The sequence below is a fragment of the Hippoglossus stenolepis genome, chromosome 3, assembly GCF_022539355.2.
Source record: "Hippoglossus stenolepis isolate QCI-W04-F060 chromosome 3, HSTE1.2, whole genome shotgun sequence".
Lineage (NCBI taxonomy): Eukaryota > Metazoa > Chordata > Actinopteri > Pleuronectiformes > Pleuronectidae > Hippoglossus > Hippoglossus stenolepis.
In genome coordinates this window covers 21,497,251-21,512,554 of record NC_061485.1, presented here as the reverse complement: position 1 = coordinate 21,512,554, position 15,304 = coordinate 21,497,251, and the positions used below count along the sequence as shown (strand labels likewise).

Sequence of the window (15,304 nt, the reverse complement as noted above, 5' to 3'; positions counted from 1 at the left end):
ACATAATTAAAAACTATATATACGACATCATAAATTGATCAATTTCTCAAAAACCTTAACACTCACTGAGAATAAATTGAACAAAACATATTAGAGATGGATTATTATAAATTTTATGGGAATGATCTAATTTGTATGCAAACTGGAAGACCTATTAAAAGTAGCTCTTCCTTACATAGAATCAGATTTTTGCACAGCTTTTGTCTATTGATGCACTTTATGGTCTGAATTGACTCTTCATAATGTCCCCATTTGTGTTTCCACTATAACCACATCTGAGTCAATCAGCATTTGTTATTATTCAAGGCTAATTCATTTAACTAGTCGAGCTCCTCACAGGTAAGGTTTTCAAAATATCAACTCTTCGAATGTTCAATGTGGAAAGAGAAAGTGATCCTTCTGTGCACACACAATGCGTTTCTATGAGAACAATGAATGTGAATATAAGTGCCACATTCTAGCCCACTCGTGTTTCACTCTAAATGTTTCCGTTGGGGAAACGTCATTCATCAGCACAATATTACATTTCAGTGCAGTGCAGACGTTACACAACCCTCTCTTTGCCAACACGGGGGATATCAGGACGACAAATGTTTTAATTATATCGTAGTCCCTGTAGCTTGATGCAGACGAAGACTGGACCTTTGTTTTTGTGACAAATACATTTCAGGAATCTGTATTTTCTGTTCTTATGCAGTTTGGGATCAACATGATTTGTTTTACCAGAAAACCTCAGTTAAAATTTGAACTCTGCTCTACTGCAACAAGTTACTGCAGTTGTTATTATATCTCATAACTAATGTAAGAACAATAGCCACAAGCATTTGACTAATATATTCTTCTCTCATCTAAATGCACACAGCTAGGATGTTTGTGTGAACAGGTAACCAGCTTTCTTGCTATCGTCTGTGGCCTGGCCTGTTAAACGCTGTTTGAACATGGACTTGAAAGTGCTGGAGGAAATATGTTGGTGCAAAGACACTTCTCCTCTCACTTTAATCTCGTCTCCTGTAAAGGTTGAATCCCTGGTCTTATGGGAAGTCGAGTGTGGGTACGGGTTGAGGACATGACCGAGAAAAGCACATGTGAGCACACAGAGGGGACAGTGAAAGCAGGTCGTCGTGTTGTGGGAGCTGTGTGGCGGACAGTGCCAAGCGTTGTGGCACAGGAGACAGGAAACTCCAAACTAAACGCTTTGTGAATACCTGATGTTATGGATTGTCTGTGATGAATTTGCCAACCTGTAAGATATTGATGCTTTGTTTGAACTGACATAAATTATGTACACGCCCACTTTCTTGACTCTGTCTCACAGCTGACCCCAGTGTTACCTGTGAGCGGCCACTTGTTGTTACATGCCCTGATAAAGACCGAGTTGAAAGACGCAGATGCTAAATCTATTTTTAAAGGCTCTTTTGGCAATGCAGTGTGCTTTGGTCTTAGTCCAACCATTCTCCTCTTTTTAGTTATGCGACAAACTAAATTCTGGACCAGAGATGGTTGCGTGATGCAGCATTTGGCCTGTGGAATGTGTGTGTGTGTGGGGGTTTAGTGTGTGGGTACAAACACAGCTGTTCATACTACAATAAAACAGACAGGTTTTTAATGTTTTAAATACGTGAGATAGATGAAATTCTACTAAAAATAAAAATTGATTGATGTAACAGATGTTTTACCCACAGTCTCAAATATAATTCAAGTATTAGGAAGCAAATAACGGTGGAGCCTGCAGGCAGTGCCTTCAGATTTTGGCTTTGAAAATAAAAAGTCTCTAAGAGGAGTCTCTGGCTGCTGGTTACGATCGCACACTTACAGTGTTGTCAGAAAACTTGTGACTTGGACAACTTTTGATACCTTTTAATACTTTATGTAAAGAACCTTGAAATGGAATGCATTGGATTAAGCCGTTTTATGTTTTGTGCTCTGAGTCGCCACCTGGCATTGGGACGAGATGCACCTTGACAGTCTAACAATCTTGACATGACTTGTAGTGACCCAGACTGTTATCTGCTCCCTCCTGTAGACTTCTGTTGTACTTCAAGGTTTTTGATCTGACTGCTGTAATAATGTATATGTCTTAATTAGCTCATTCTAGTAAAGACAATTGAGGCTCATCAAGTTGTTCAAGGCTGAAATGCAATTAGAAATTCAGCCATCTATCATCGGACATCTTTGCAAAAGATTTTTCTTGAGCCTCCTCAAAATGTAGCCCGTTTCTTCAGAATCTAGTTTTCTTGCACACAGATGATAACTTGTATCTTGTGTTTTGCTGCTTTAGCAGTGTTCCACTAAAACAAGCACTCATTTATAAGCTTGTTAAACTATGGTAATTCCATCCTTTCATTATCTAGACAGCTTATCCTTTGAGGGTCACAGGAGGAGCTGGAGCCAATCCCAGCAGTTGACATTGGGCGAGAGGTGGGGTACAACGTGGATAGGTCGACATACAGAGACAAATAACCATTCACACTCACATTGATACCTGTAGAGTCCCCAATCAACCTAACCCCCGATCTGCATGTTTTTTAACTGTGGGAAGAAGCTGGAGTACCCAGAGAAAACAAACGTGAAAAAAACCTCCAAAAATCACAGGGAGAACAGTCAAACTCAACCCAGAGAGAGCCAGACCAATGTGAACCTTCTCGCTGAGGCGACAGTGCTAACCACTGTGCCACCCATCTATGGTTAATGTCAACAATGAAAAGTAAGTAACCAACCGACGTGCATTTGCAAAATCAACTTAGTCCTCAACCTTTTGAAAACACATCTGGTAAAACATAAATCTTCTGGATTGTTTCCGGGGAAAAAAGTGTCAGTGTTCAATGCCAATGTTTCTTTCACTTTTTTCCTCAACATTGAGCGAGTACAGCCAAGGCAGGAGTCACATTTTTTACATATATTTTGCATTTTTGGTGGTCATTGAATTGCAGAGTATCAGACTATTATGCAGTTTGGAGGTTACATAAATTCTGGAAGGTAAAATGGCATCAAGTGTGCGAAACAAGTACCACTCACTGTTGTCGAGAAGTAGACACAAGTGTTGTGTTTTCCTTCCTAAAAGGAATTTCAGGCCTGCACACGCACTTTGTGCCAGTGATGACACAGTGGATTAAAACCCCTGGATTAAATACCCTCCGTGAGGTCTTACTTCTAAGTTATTGTTACATTGATTAGCTCGTGTCAAAGTGCACTCCACTGCCTTCCCCTGCTGACAGAAAATATGGAAACCTGCTTTAATCCAAAGTCATACTGTGGCGGTCAATGTAAGTGATGTGACATGATATTAGTGTTTGAGAAAATGGTTGCATGTGCGACGGTGCTGTTGGCCCCATGGAGGCAACCCATTGAAGGTCTCCCTTAGTCCACCCATCACGACACATCGAAAACGCAGGCCAGCTTGCACCCTGAGAAGAATGGGAAACATATCTACCACTGAAACGACCACATTACAAACTAAAACATCACTGTCAACCAATATAGAGCCTCCATTGTTGTTGTTACTGGAGCTTGCTCCTCACAAAAGACAACAGTGGATGTGTGAGGTAAGCTGTGAGGTCACCGTTTCCCAAACGCTCCGTTTTACATGAACACATGTTGGGTGTTTGTAAAAATCTCAGTTTTAGTGTGGACAGGGCCGGATTCTACAACATTACTGTGGGAATAAAAAGCTGATACCTAATACTGGTGCTAATAGGTCAATATTTCAAGAGGTTTGGAAATGGCCTGCGCTAGAGGGTTAATATGGAGAGACTTTTGCTTGAATTTATGAGAAGAGCAACACCAATCTGTCCTCGACTAGGACATTGTCTTAAACCTCTGTAGCCTTTAAATGTAGGGCAGGACTGCTGTGGCAACAGACGAGATGTGTTGCACACTGTGGGCAGGGCCCCCCGTCGAAATGTGTGTTGTTCCAAATTCCCCAACTGCAGTTTTGTAACACAAGCCAGCGACATGGATCTGCGGCGCTGCTCCGACCTGTGCCAGCAAAACGTCACAGGGAGGAAGTGACAGGAAGTTTGGGCAACATGTCCTTCAACCACACACACACACTCGTCACCAGTCGTCCTATGCTCGTATAAAGCACCAGACGGGAACACGACTCTATCAACACAGTACAGCAGCAGCGGTTAAATAGAATCCGAGTTCAGCATAACCTTTAAAGATAATTGGATGCGTTTACAAACCTGTTTTACCTCCCACCATCATGACTTTTATTGTTGCTCGATTTAATGTGTTCTATACTTGCTCACTTCTTTGTTTGTCATCTGTGACAAAAAACAAACATTATCCCGGTTGAAATTGTCTGTTGAAACCTGGAATGTTTATTTGTGAATATAAACAAAAGACAGGTGGCAAGAAGAGAAACCGAGCTAAAAGATCAACTGCACAAAGTTACAATCCATTTCAAAAAGGGACTGTATTTCAGATATTCGTCATAATCCAAGTATCACACTTTTCCTAAATGGATTTAATGAGACAAACCCACATTGTTCTCCAATTCGAGCCAGTATTACTGTTGATGTAAACACACAACCTCAATACACTCTGTAAGAAAGATGTAACCATGGAGATATTCACCTGTATTACATTAACTGAGTTTTACAAGACTCTCACTGAGTGCATCTCCTCCAGTTCATTTACTGATCCTGCAGCATTTTTTAAGCAGCGAATAAAATCATGTCCTGAAGTTTATAAATGCATCTCTTCAGACAGGCATCTCGCCAGATGCTTCCATGGTAAAGTCCTTATTTAAAGCTGGAACCCATTAAGGGCTGCATCCTTCAGACGACTCAGTCTGGAATGCAAGGCCCATCTGAATTGTCCTGCGCTTATTGTTTCAACGTTAGCTACATTAAGCTGCCGCACTTACTGCATCTCGACCGCCAGCATATGAACGAATGCTGGGGTAGGTTGGAGGACCCCTTTGGGATGGTAGGACACATTTGTCTGCCCCATTTGAAGGAGCCTGATTTTGGACACAGCTTATATCCTGAAGGAATTTCAGTCACACTTTAGAATCTACCACAGCACTTAAAGTCGTCGTCCTCTAAAATAATCAGACTTCTCCGGGCTACACTGATGAAAATAAGGTCTCAGTTATTGTCCTCTTTGACCCATGTCATTCATAGTCCTAAAATTGGTTGGTCCCTCTAATTTCTAGTTTGCTTGAGTGGGTTTTATCTTCATTTTAGCTTATAAATGATATGTATTTACATTTTCCTCTTTATTTTTTATCTTAATATTATTTTTAATGGGTTTATTTTCAATCTTGTGTTATATAAACTAACTTTTTGAATCCCTTCTATTTTCATGTGAAGCACTCTGCATGTCATTTCTTCATTGTGAAGCACATAGAGCTGCATTTCTTGTGTTATTAAACAGTAGTAAGTAACCTTGTAAGATTAACACTTTACTATTAATGTATATTCATTAACGTAAGGATTAATTACTCAATTTACCGCTCTATCAATCTAACAGCCACCTCCAGATAGTCAGACCAATCAGATCACACTCCTGTCTCAATGCTTCCTGCATTTACACCTTGTATTAATATGCGTTGATCCCTATCCAGATACAGATCACATGTTAATACAGTACAAAGTTAATGAGATATCATGGTAAATGATTTAATGTTTGCAGATTTTAGATCAAATGAAAAGATGATTCCTCTTATGTGCTCTGAGCAATCTGTCTTCTGATGTTTTTCATTTGGCACCAGATCTATTGTACATAGTGAGGATGTCTTGCCAGATTAAATGAAAACATGTTTCACGATTTACAAAACATTATTTCTTGCCCAGAAAAAGCTTTTAACTGGTCAGTACCCGTCCAGAGCTCTTTTGTCTGTTTCTGACACATAAGCTCTTTCATGAAAAGAACTTCGTTGATCAATTTCTGTTCCTCTGCATCAATAGGACACAGTTTTTGGACAGTTTCCTGCTGTCATCTATATGGACATTCCCTTAAGTGCTTCAAAGCAATCCCCAAAAAGAGACACCTGTGGTGCAAGAATAATGTGTTATTCATGATGTGTTGTTATATGTATCGGGTTTTGTTAAAAGGTTATTGTCAAATGAATGAAACAGGTGAACAGATGTCACCGAGATGTCCTGATGTCACACTTGCACTAGGAGTGGCAATTTCATTAAATAGATTAAATGCATGAAATTGGAGACATTGAACGTCTTCTCCCTCTGTTCACACAGCTTGATTCTTGACAGGCCTGTTTTACATTATATTATATCACATTACATGTATATTGTGTTTTGAATGCATTTACATACATTTACAAAAAGTAGTGAGGCAAACCAAAGCATCAAGACTATTTGTTAAAATTATGAATCAAAGTCCTCTGGCAATGAGACCTCACTGAACTTTGATCTCTGGACAAACAGGATATTTCTTTTTGGAAAGAACACAAACAACCAGTCCCCCAGAGTAGCCATTTATAATGTATGGACCTGAACTTCAAAGAGCTCTAAACGCTCCAGAGACAAAGCTGATCAAAGTCGAAGCTGACATCATAGTTTTCTACATGCTTCGTTAACACATGCACTTTGAGCTTTGCCGCTACCCCGTGCTGTTTCCTCTTATGTCAGAGCATGTAAACAGTTGACAGGATCCCACTGTGGTTACTCTAATAAAGCCTGCGTTCGCTGGGAGCTGCGAGTGTTAAAAGGAGTCAGAAAAAACAGTTTTGGCTCCTCCGTCCTTCTTGGAGTCATACTGTGGTCAAATATAAATCACACAGACATGAAACACATGCAAGCACATCCCTTACAAATAGAGCTTTCTTCAGTATCAAAGTAATCCACTGACCCTTGTACGACCATCCATTGGTACACTGCAAACAGGAACTGCTAATAGCTCATTTAGCATATTTTTAATGGTAAATGGTTTTGTATTTATATAGTGCTTTTAAGGAGTCGCTTTCAAAAGTGTTAACAAATATTTTTAAAAAACAGGCTCATAAGTGGATACTGGTACCTGTTGTTCCCATCAGATTAACAAAAACTGTTTTACTTACTCGATTATTAAGATAAAAGACAAATTTCAGAACAAGTTCCACCAAAGGAGGTGGTCTCAGTCTGGATAAGACAAACCCTGGTTTGGATCATTTGCAGTGTGAACATTTTTTTGGGGGGGGGGGGTGGCTCTGACTTTCAGACCAATTGCAGGAAGTTAAGACAGCATTAAACAACAGAAGAAGAAAAAGAAGCAGATGCGGTCAACAGGATTATTTGTAGTCAATATAATACAATATAATGTTTGAACAACAAGGCCGTTCATTATGCTGGTATAGTAATACCATAATGATATTACAGTGGCAAGAAATTAACAAAGTGATGCCCACAGCCAGGACATCAGGGTTAAAGTGCCCAGAACGATCCGTATTCATGATCCGACACCATCGATTAATAACTAAATAAATGTGACCGTCAATTTGCGACACACACAAACTCCTGCAGACAGGAGACGTGGTGTTTTAACTTCACTGTTGGAGATGAAGAGACTCCCTGTTTATCCTAAACTTTTTTCGGTCAGTATAACCGTGATACAAAATGTTCATACCATTTCATCGCTATAGTACAGCGACACTCTCTCCCTATATAATATTTTTTCAAGCTCCAGGAGTGTGTGGATGGGATCGTTGCTCTTAAAACAAGCACTGATGCATTTGAGACAAAGCCTCGTGTGGCTGCCTTTTTGTATTCTGCAGATGTAGTGTGTAGCAGTGTGTAATACCTTTCTCTGCTCCAGCCTCATCCCTCCTCTCCAGCAGCAAGTAGCGAGGACTCTCGGGAAGGAAGGGCAGCACACACAGCTGCAGCAATGCCGGACACGCCAGGAAGGAAAACAGATAGATCCACCTGGACTCCTGTAGACAAAACATTGACAGAGAGAAATAAATCAAAGCTTCAGACGTGAAGAGCTACAGCATGCAGTACAGAGAAGTTGGACAGAAGTTATATATAGAAGCATTTCAAGGGACTTTGCTGGCCCCAGGAGGCCCTACGTTAAAATAGACTAAACAACCCTCCCCAAGAAACACGACACTTGATAGACATTCTGATATTCAAGCAAACCTTTGAAATTATTAAGCTTTTGGTAAAAGCTTGTGGTATGGGGCCTCATTAGAGGTTTTTGACCATGCAGGCTTCTGTATATAAATAAAGCCAATCATAGAACTTAAAGGGGTTCTCACAAAACTGTTCTAGCCCTCTTCTCAGGGGCCCCCTCTCAGCTTGTGGCCCCTGTTGCAGGACCTCTGGCTATATAACACTTCATGGAATAAGTGGCTGTAGCTTCCCTTATTTAAGAATTTCTGCCAGCAGTGATGATTATCATTAAAATGCAACATAATGTATTGCTGTGCTTGTAGAATAAAGGTTACAGGCTTATGGCATCGCTAAGAAAGTGAAAGTAAGAAAGACTGAAATGTCTCTTTGAGCTAAATGCTTCTTGATGTTGCAAATGGGTTTTCGGATTTATAAAGACAGTGTTAAATAAGAAATGACAGTATGGTGTCCTGTGAATAAGTCAAGCAATTTAAAACGAACAATCCAACTGAAATAGAGAGATTGACCTTTTTGTGGTTTTCAGTAGAGCGCATACCTCTGCCAGGCCCAACAGTCCCCTGACAATAAAACAAGCTTTGTCGCTGAGGCCACATTATGATTCCCAGCTAAACATTGGTGGTGTTTACAGGTTTCTAGCCTCATTTGTTACCATACAGCGGCTGAAAAAAGCCTACACCCGTATGAAATCACGTTTAAATCCACGAGATACAGATTTTATTTGGATCTGTCACACATAATTCTGAGAAATTAATGAAAATGTTGCAAAAGCTCTATCTCACAATGATGAAGGAAGTGAAAACAATGTCCTGCCTCCTGATCTGTGTTCTTTCCTCACCCATACCGCATCCTTCCAACCCTTTTTGTGGTAATATAGTTTTTGCGTAATCCTGCCAGCAATCCAACAAACACCGATGCAAAAAGGAAATCATAATTCTTGTTGGGTAACTCTCCTTTACTTACAATATTTTTATTGCAGGGTCTCACAGAGATTTTTTAAATGCCATCTCCCCCAAGTCTTCTGATTGACTTTGGTCAAGGTCATTCCTATTTTTACATGTGATCAAGTCAAAAACTGACACTGCAGCCTTTCTTTGTACATCCCAATTATATTCCACAGTGAATGTCTGCTGCATGGAGGCAGACAAGACAATTAGATGAACATGAGGGCAGCTGTAGGTATGCTGGTAGTCATCCAGGTTGCTTCAGTTCCATTACACAGTAATTTCTTCATAATACGCCCGAAGGACCAAATATGTATCAAATCCTGAAGATTTATGGACGCTGGCATAAAACATGGTGTTTTCAGTTGCCTGCTTTGCAAAACCGAGCCAGCAGAAGCAAAGAGCAACTGAGTCAATCAAGATAACCTTGGATTTTAAAATATGATTCCTAGAAACTGCAGCTTAGCAGCTTTATACTCAAAATGTCTCGAATGTGTTAATTCACAGAAACTCGAATATCTTGGGTATTTAAAAATTGCCAATTCAAAAATACGAAATACACACAATTAAACAACCGGACGTGTCCATTACTTTTAGTTGTCCCCTGGAAACACTTCCGTTGTCGTTTTCTGTAATTGCAGCGCGTTTCTGTAATGTGTTGTGTTGTTGCTTTGCTTGTGTTTTGTCTACTTGCATGTGTTTTCTTAAGTTGCAGTGCGTTGAGCTCTCCGGGCCACCGCAATTTTCTTCAATGTCAAAGTTGTCAAGGTACTGAGCTAATTTCAATGAGTTGTCATACCTGACCATCCCAGATAAATGTCAAAGTAATGAAACATTTTGATCCCCACACTTAAGAGATGGACTTGTCAATATTAAGATTATTAGAGAAAGTTGATGCTCATATACATACATACTGAAGTAGAATTGTTAGCTTCAATCTCTGTCAATCGACATTTGTCATAAAGTCTTCACATTTAAATAATTTGATAATATCTGTAACAGTTTCTCATGCAAATGTCCAAAGAAATTACAAAAGGCAGTCAGTTTACAAACTCAACAGATATGGACCAGATCAAACAAACTATACATGGGACAACAAACTTAATATCCCCCAAAAACAACAAGAACTTTGCATTGGATATAAACAAAAATCCATTCTTTTGAAACTGAATTGATGCAGGAGATTTAACTTTTATCTTTTCAACGAAAATGCTGCTTGTTCAGTAGAGTCCGTCAACATGAACAAATGAAGCCAGGCAAGACTGTTTACTTGCACTTGCCTCCTACCTCACCTGCACAGTTTCTGTTATCTTTAAGCTCCACCAGCTCACCAAGCTCTTTTCATCCAATCACCACCTTGAGCCAATCACCTGTAAGCGTCAGAGATTAAAATGTGCTCTCTCCCTCCTGTCAGTCGGTTGTCAGTTCAGTATGGTGCTCAATGAGCAACCCACCTCCCTCCTGCACCACCTCAACTCTGGATACCTGCTCATCTTCCTTCAACCATCCAATCAGAAGCCTTCATCCGACGTCACAACTCAATTCGCATCACCACCACCAGTGTCAAGGCTCCAGGGCAAAGCACCTAATTCATAGGACTGCCTCCATAATGTTCTACGTCCCGCTGGGGCACCAAAGTCTGTTCCTCCAGTGCATTACACATTTAATTACTTATAGTAGATCATCCCACCAGTCTATAATTGGTAGGAGACAGTTTCTGCTAAGGATGCAGTGTGCGGGATTTGATTTGTTGTAATGATAGAAATGGAATATAATATCAGTTGTTGTTCTTTCATTAGTGTATAATCACCTAAAACTAAGAGTCATGTTTTAGTTAGCTTAGAGGGAGTCCATTACATTTGCATTGGGTCCTCTCCTGATGAGACCAGCATGGTGCACCGTCATCTTTCTACAGAAACCTATGATGGACAAACCACACATTGGGTTTAAAAATGGGCCTTTTGTGTTTATAAGTTACTTCAGGTAAGGTCACTGTAGGTTGAGGGTGAGGGGAGGGATACTCAGTGGGTTCAAATTAGCAAAGCCCACTGTTAGATGCCACTAAACCCTCCACACTGAGCCTTTAAAGATTTGGAGGACCATCATTTTAGGAACTAATGCAGTGCCCATCATACTGACATTATCACAGGGTTGTGTTCTCTGTCCAAAAGAAAACACACCAACATAACAGGCTTATTATTACATTTAAGAAAGAAAGAGACAAACACAGCCAGTACAGACTAAGGCCAAAGACACTGGTCTGACATCACACAGTCATGACTAATAGTGAGCCTCACTCCCGTTGAGTACACACTACAAAAAGATTAACATCATGTCAACGTATACCTCATTACGTATGAACCTTTCCCCTTTAGAAAGATAATGGGAATACAGTTCAGCTCTGTTTTAGCACGCCTACGCTTCCAGATTGCTCTTGCGCAAGTGGGACGGGCATATTTGTAGTTGTGCAGAGACTGGGGGAGGAGGTGTCCTTTAGAGAGAAAATGTCAGCTCTCAACTCATAAAAAGTCTGTCGGGAATTCAGCTGCCTAACCTTTACTCTGAGATTTCATTTGTATCATGAAAAACCTTTTAAATTATGCAATTCACTTTTCTGAAACGATTCAAACTTATTTAGCCTGAGCTGTGAATTTTTTTAAGTTTAAAGGGATAGTTCACCCAGAAATGAAAATTCACTCATTATTCACTCACCAGAGTCCACGAAACACTTTAGGAGTTTCAGGGGTAAAGAGCGTTGCAGCAGAATCCAATACAATTGAATTGAAACCACACGAGCAGTATGGAGGCATGTTGTGTTTCTTCTTTTGTTTTATTACGTCAGAAGAAGGGGTCATTAGTTGGTTTAAGTGTATTGGATTCTGCTGCAACACTGTTTACACCCGATACTCCTAAAGGGAATTGTGGACTCAAACAATCCACCCACCACTCTATCGGCATAGTGGTGAGTAGATAAGGGACACACTGAGTCATCCAGACACACACATACAGTATCATCAGACACATGTGTAAACTGGGAGGCGCTCTTAGTTTGGCTCGGTTCAGTTGACAGTGCACAGTGCTAGAGAGATAGAGAGACAGAGGAGCAGGAACTTACTGACAGAGCCTGTAAAATCTCTAAAAATAATTTTTTCACGGTCCAAACATGTATGAAAAGAGCCCAAATGAAGACTGTAAGTGGACTTAGTGGAGCTGTGTAAGGCTCCCTGGGTGTCTGTCCCGCGCGAGGTGGCGCTGTGCCCAGGCTGTGCGCACTCTGGCCCAGGCAGTGGCGCTATATCCGTGGTCCCTGTGTCCATCCCCCGGCTCTGTGTGCTCTGCCTGAGGCAGTGGAGCTGTGTATGGCTCCCTGGGTATCTGCCCAGGGTTTGGTACACCTCCCACCCCACTACGACGGCTCGGTACCACCTGCGGTGATGACGGTAATGAGCTCAATCCCGCGGTAGGCATCCCATGACCGCGATGATGCAGTAACATTCACAGCCCTACTTGAAGTACTAAAAATATATGCCATTCTCACTGATAAAACAAGCTAGTCTAGATTGGTAACAGCTCACTCTTTCCTATGATCCTTTGTGTAAACCCTGTGTGAGTTGTGTGAATGTAAGCGTACTGCAAAACCCAGAGGTCTCACTAATACAGAGTTGTGGGTCGTCTTATCTCAGTGGGAGATGACAGTGGGCGATTGCATTGGATCTCTGACAGGATGCTGCAACAGACAAAGAATCGATTTCATGCTCTGAGCGCCGATTTCTGTGGTCTACACTATACAGATGTTAGAGGAAATCAATTTATTACCTCTATGAAATCCCCAGTTAAAATATAATGCAGGTTGCTAGGTTGACTACACTGACATTTTATTATCCAAACTTAACTGAAAGCTTTATCAAGACAGGTTAATAAGTAATGTATATTTAAAACACAGGTTAGCTGTCTATAAGCGGTAATGGAAACTTCAGGGGAATTGCATCCTAAATTAATCCAATTATACAAGATAATATTTGTTTTAGATCCGTTTTAATTACTTAAGTTAGCCAGATCATTACCCAGGTGAGAAATTAACTCATTTGTACTAATCTTTATTGAGTTTGATTCAGGCAGAAACTGCTAATTGCATAATTGTATTTTCCACACCGGGCAATCGGGTTTAATTTGGTGCCACACACTTCATTATAGTGACGGTTGAATCAGGGTGAAATACAGAAAGAAACTGCTGCATTACCCTGTTTTTTATGAAAGTTCTCTGTAAAGTAATGTGGAAATAAAAACACTTTGTATCAATACAGTGACACAAGAGGCAACTAAAACCAGTTAAAAAGGTCCCCCACACAGCATTTTACTAACTGCGTGTTTTCCACTTTGTTTCCAGTCATGTCCCATTGGTCGAGCAATTACGTGAGGGATGATAAAGTATCATGTTAAATGCCCACAAACTGAAAAGCTTGTTGGTAAAAACCTCACATCAGAACGGCCGCCTTTGGAATCTGGCAGGATCAGAAGAAAAGCCCATCATCCCTCTGCCAGGAGCTGTTTGTAATGAATGTCACCTTCTCTCTGAGCCCATTTTCCTCGTACTTTGGCTGAAGAGCACTTTGACAGCTGGCTCTTGCAGATGTGTGTGCAGGTCCCATTCTTAAATTAAAGGAGCATGCCTAAAACTATTTCGGGTGAAGTGGTAGAGTGGGATAGACACTTTACAGGAAGGGCCGACACGGAGTATTAACTTAGAGGAAATTTGATGGCAGTTTTTCATGGAGTTATTTGTTTCAAGTCAGTTAGAACTCACATACTCAATCACAGCAACTGTATACAAAGTATGCAAGTAAATGATATCAATACATATTTTATTATTAACTACTTGTGTGTACTTATGTTTCTGGTGTTTGAATGCACTGTACAGTATATAGTACTGTTAAATAGCACAAAACTATAAGCACACACACACCAAACCTGTCTTGATATTAAAATGTAATGATTTACGTGATGGGATTTGGGTCCCCAACAGGCCGAGAAGTCCCCACAATGTGACTGTGTTAAAAGATTTAGGTCCCTACAACATGTAACGCGCGCACGCACACACACACGACTAATATCAGTCATTCAAACCACCACATTACTAAGATGTGACACCACAGTATATGACATTAAAAATGAATGGCACTATAGTGACCAATCGTACATACAACAAACCACAAGGGTTTTTTGTGGTCCATTTACACAACCCTCTGAAGCCATATAGTTGGACGTGCTGGAGGATATAGAGTATAGATAAGGGCCCATTACGTCCACTGAATGTAACCTTGCTGGTGTGAGCTGCGTTTGAGGCATGCCGATGAGTTCAGGGACTCGGGGGAGTTCAGTGACAGAGCGGCTAAAAGCCTGCTCCTGCTGTGATGTCGAAAAAACATGTTTGCCCTATTGGGACAAGGTCAGTGGCTAAGCAAGAAGGTTACAGTAATTATCATTTGTCAAAGCTTTATCACCATTTCACAGCCCACAACAAGTGACGTCTTAAACTGGCCCCCATTGACAGAGGCCTCCGCTGACAGGAAACCTGTTTGAGACAGCGGAGACCATGGTGGCATTATCATCAGATATGTCACATATGGCTGTGACGCTCTTGTCAAATGGCAAGGACAGAGTGTCACAGACATGATAGGAATACATTCATTACTTTACTGTCTTCCACAGTGGCTGCATGAAGACATACAACTCCATATGATATTTATAAAGGTGGTGAGCAGATCGAAATGATGGATGGGACTAACCAATACTCATAAATTAAAAATGAGTATCCGCTCAGCACTCAAGCACTATATGCCCATGTGTAAATGTCAGGGCAAAGTGACAGTGGAAGAAAATAGGAAAATACTCTGAAAAATAACAGGAAGGACGAGGGGATTCGCAATTCAAGGCATATGGTCAAAAGGGAAAACACACATCGATTCAAGGCAGAATAAATTGCGGTTTGGAAACATGTTAACTTTTACCACTTGACCCATGCATCTCCCCGCTCATCTGCCACTCTACCTGATGCATCTGGTATTGACAAAGACATAAAAACATCATCTATCTCCAGAAAATGCAAGATTTCCCTCGCAGGCAGAAAAAGGGCAAAGAAATGCATCAATATTTGTCCTTTTCCGCTGAATTAGATTCAAAGAAAAGAAAAAGACAGAGTAGCAAACAGAAAACAGATTTATTATACTACAATGCCTGATTCGTCATGCAGAAAATGCATTGGCCTATGGAAATTATGAAAAA

General features: G+C 40.7%; 1 protein-coding gene across 3 annotated transcripts in view; it reads right to left on the bottom strand.

The window, feature by feature from the left end:
- The window catches only part of slc2a9l2 (solute carrier family 2 member 9, like 2), a 110,347-nt gene that overhangs the window by 67,535 nt on the left and 27,508 nt on the right, over nt 1-15,304 (bottom strand). For all 3 annotated transcript variants that reach the window (XM_035151784.1, XM_035151781.1, XM_047339358.1), the window contains one exon: nt 7,747-7,879. In XM_035151784.1, the coding sequence (XP_035007675.1) occupies nt 7,747-7,879 (133 nt within the window). The remainder of the gene's footprint in view (nt 1-7,746; nt 7,880-15,304) is intronic.